At 40.4% G+C, this 3,172-nt stretch overlaps 1 protein-coding gene across 1 annotated transcript in view; it reads right to left on the bottom strand.

The window, feature by feature from the left end:
* Positions 1-3,172, bottom strand: part of LOC106942617 (interferon-induced very large GTPase 1-like) — a 17,735-nt gene that overhangs the window by 4,775 nt on the left and 9,788 nt on the right. The window contains exon 8 of the mRNA XM_015025941.1: positions 662-1,010. Coding sequence (XP_014881427.1) covers positions 662-1,010 — 349 coding nt within the window. The remainder of the gene's footprint in view (positions 1-661; positions 1,011-3,172) is intronic.

The following is a 3,172-nucleotide window of genomic DNA, read 5'->3' as shown; positions in this document are numbered from 1 at the left end:
TTGGGTCGATGAAAAGGAACGCTGTGCTTCTCAGGTCTGTGGTCCTTCAAAGTGTTGGTGCAAACAGCAGCACAGAATGGACACGTTTCCCAGCAGCAGTTACACAGCTGATCAATCAGGATCTGATCAGGTTTGTGTCTGCAGTCATTCACCTTTTCCAGGGAGAGTTTGCTCATCTCTGTTGTGATGCTTTTCAGGCCTTTCTCTATCTCTTCTTTAAGGAAGTCAAAATTGTTTATGTCACTGAAGTTTTGACAACTAACAGTATCAAGTATCAACTTTGGTTTTAGTTTTCTAGAAAATTCCTCCACCCACATTTCTATGTTTCCTTTCTTCTTTTTGATTTTCTCTGTTGCCTCAAACAAAGCCTGACTGATGACTCTACTGATTTCTTCTACATTTTTTTTAAGGATATTCTGGGCTTTAACTTTCTGTGTCGTGAACATGTATTTCTTTACTTCTTCTTTGATGAAAGCCTCGACTTGAGCTCTTGGATTTCTGATATAGGTGGTGAATCTGTTAAATTCTTCTTTCTCTGCCAGAGATGTCAACACATGTTTCTCTAAGTTCAGTCTGTTCTCACTGAATGCTGGGAAATTGCACATCATCTGTCCAGCAATATCAACTCCAGTCTTGTTACAGACGGCTTCAACAGCAGAAACTTTGAGTTTTTCACACATAATTTCTCCAAACACCACAGCAGATGAACTTCCTTTGCAGAAGCTTCTGAAAATGTTGTAATACTCATTTTTCTTGTTGTCCAAATAAGTGAGAGCATCATTGTTGTCTCTGTAGATCTTGTGGGAGTTTAAAAGCCAAACTTCAGCCCTATCAAACACATACAGTGAAAGATCAACTGTAAACTCCTTCTTGAATGTAAATTTCTTCCCTGATTCAAACTCTGTCACTTTTTGTTTAACATTTTTGGCCAGTTCCTGCAAGTAGGTTGACCTGTAACCTCTTGTTGCAACAGGTTTGCTCTTAATGGCCTCAAGACATTCTTGTTCAACCTTATTTATGAATGATCTTATATGTTCCTGTTCTTTATGTGAAAAATCACCTATTTGTATTGTTGAATGTAAAACTCTCATATTCCTCTTTGCAGTTACGTAATGAGAATAAACTCCAGTATTTGATAGATTTTTGTATCTCTCACTTCTTTTTGACTCATCAATGAGTCCACGTTCAACACCAAGTTCTTGAAGGACAACTAGCTGATCTTTCTCCAAGTTTATGTTCTCGATGGGTTTTGTATCAGAGGTTAATTCCTTAACCCAGTGACTCCAAACATCGTTGAACTGTGCTTTTAGTTCCTCTTCATCATCAATGCATTTTAACTGGTGAGCGAGCTCTTTGCTCTTCTGGAGTAGATAGTTTTCAAACTCTGTCTTCTTCTTGTCAAGCATTTTTCTAGCATTATTTTGCTGGATTACTTCATCCAGTTTTCTCTTCACTCCTCTCACAAGTTCCTCATGAAACTCTTTGATTTTGTTCTCAAATTGGCCCCGCCACTGAACCAACATCTCTTTGTCTTTGTCATCTTCAAAGTAAGCTGCCATATGTTTTGTTACATCTTCATATGTTTTAGCCATTTCTTTGATTAGGTCGTTCTTTTCAACTTTGTCCAGTTGGCCTTTTTCAATGCTGGGATAAAGTTGGTTTTCAATATTCAGCATCTCACTCCTCAGGGCCCAAGTCCAGTTCCTGTACTGGACCTCCAGTTTTCTGTAAACTGCAATTTCTTGGGTGTTTTTGAAACTAAAAACAAAGTGTTCATTCATCAAGGCGTTCCACAGGTCTTGGATTTTGTTGTTGAAATGTGACAGAGTGATCCCAGTAGACTGTTTGGCTTTAGACAAGATGATGGACTTCAGTTCTTGGACACTCTCACTATAACCTGGATTTGGAGGAGCCATTGGTGGACTTCCCTCCCACAGCTGAGCAAAGTATTTCACATCTTTTTGCACATCAAATGCGATGACATCACTGAAGCACTCAACATCACACACTTCCTCTTTGGCAGCTAGTTGAGTCATCTTGTCCAGTTTTTCTTGCAGTCGTCTCTTTCCATCCATGTTTTTCTCTGCTGCTGTAATATCTGTGACGTTCTGATGGACAAACACACAACTTGGAGAAAGCTTGACTTTCTTCATCCTCATGAAAGCCTGCACAACAATCTGTAGGACATCCTGCATCTCAGCTGGATTCTCACCAAAGATGTTGATCAGTGTCATGTTTCCCAGACCAACAACAAATGTTGCAAGTTCATTGTCATGATGAAGGGTAGCATTACCTTCTAACTCAAGAGCTCGCAGTCCTTCAGTGTCCACAACTAGAATGTAGTCAAACTTGTAGTTGTCCTTGATTTCCTCTGATAGTTTAACCAGTTGCATGTAGGCACCCTTGGTGCATCTCCCAGCACTGACTGTAAACTGCAGGCCAAACATGGCGTTCAGCATCGTTGACTTTCCACTACTTTGTACATCCAGAACTGACAGCACAAAGACTCTCTGGTCACCCAGTTTGTTGATGACTTCTTTTAAGAGACTAGAGATCCATTTTAAAGGCACATGGCCTGCATCCCCATCCATCAGCTCCATCGGGTGTCCTGATATCATCAGATCTGCAGCCAGCTCAGGGTATTTAGTCCAATCAGGATGTCGGCTCAGTGATAGTTTCCTCAGAGTTTTATGAGCTTCATAGATCTGTCCCATTTCTCTGAAGATGTGTTCCAGACCAAAGGTTGCTGATTGCAGCTTTTCTGACAACTGTTCAAGCTCAGTTTGTTTGTCTTTTAATTGAGTAAATTTGTCATGTTTTTTCTTCAAGACCAAGACCTCTGACCAGGTTTTATCATATTTTTGGAGAATTGAAGAAAGATCATCTGTGGAGAGGGCATCTATGAGGATCTGAGCCCATGTCAGGAAATATTCTCTTTCTTCTGGTGGCAAACGCTTGAGGCTCTGAGTGAACAACCTCATCAGTTCACGATTGGACGCATCACACTGTTTCTGTCTTAGTTTCAGTAGCTGCTGACTCTTCTGACCCTTTTCTTTCTCAATGTCTCCCTTTAGATGATGCAACTCTTTATTGATTTTGCACCAGTTGGACCAAAGTTGACCTTGGCAGGGAAGAAATGTATCTTTGATTTTGGCAACGTCCATCCCTTCAA

This window comes from Poecilia latipinna, unplaced genomic scaffold (assembly GCF_001443285.1).
Source record: "Poecilia latipinna isolate Pla-1442-1.1 unplaced genomic scaffold, P_latipinna-1.0 Scaffold4421, whole genome shotgun sequence".
Lineage (NCBI taxonomy): Eukaryota > Metazoa > Chordata > Actinopteri > Cyprinodontiformes > Poeciliidae > Poecilia > Poecilia latipinna.
Note: the sequence above shows the minus strand (reverse complement) of the source record. Positions and strands in the feature narration are given on the sequence as shown.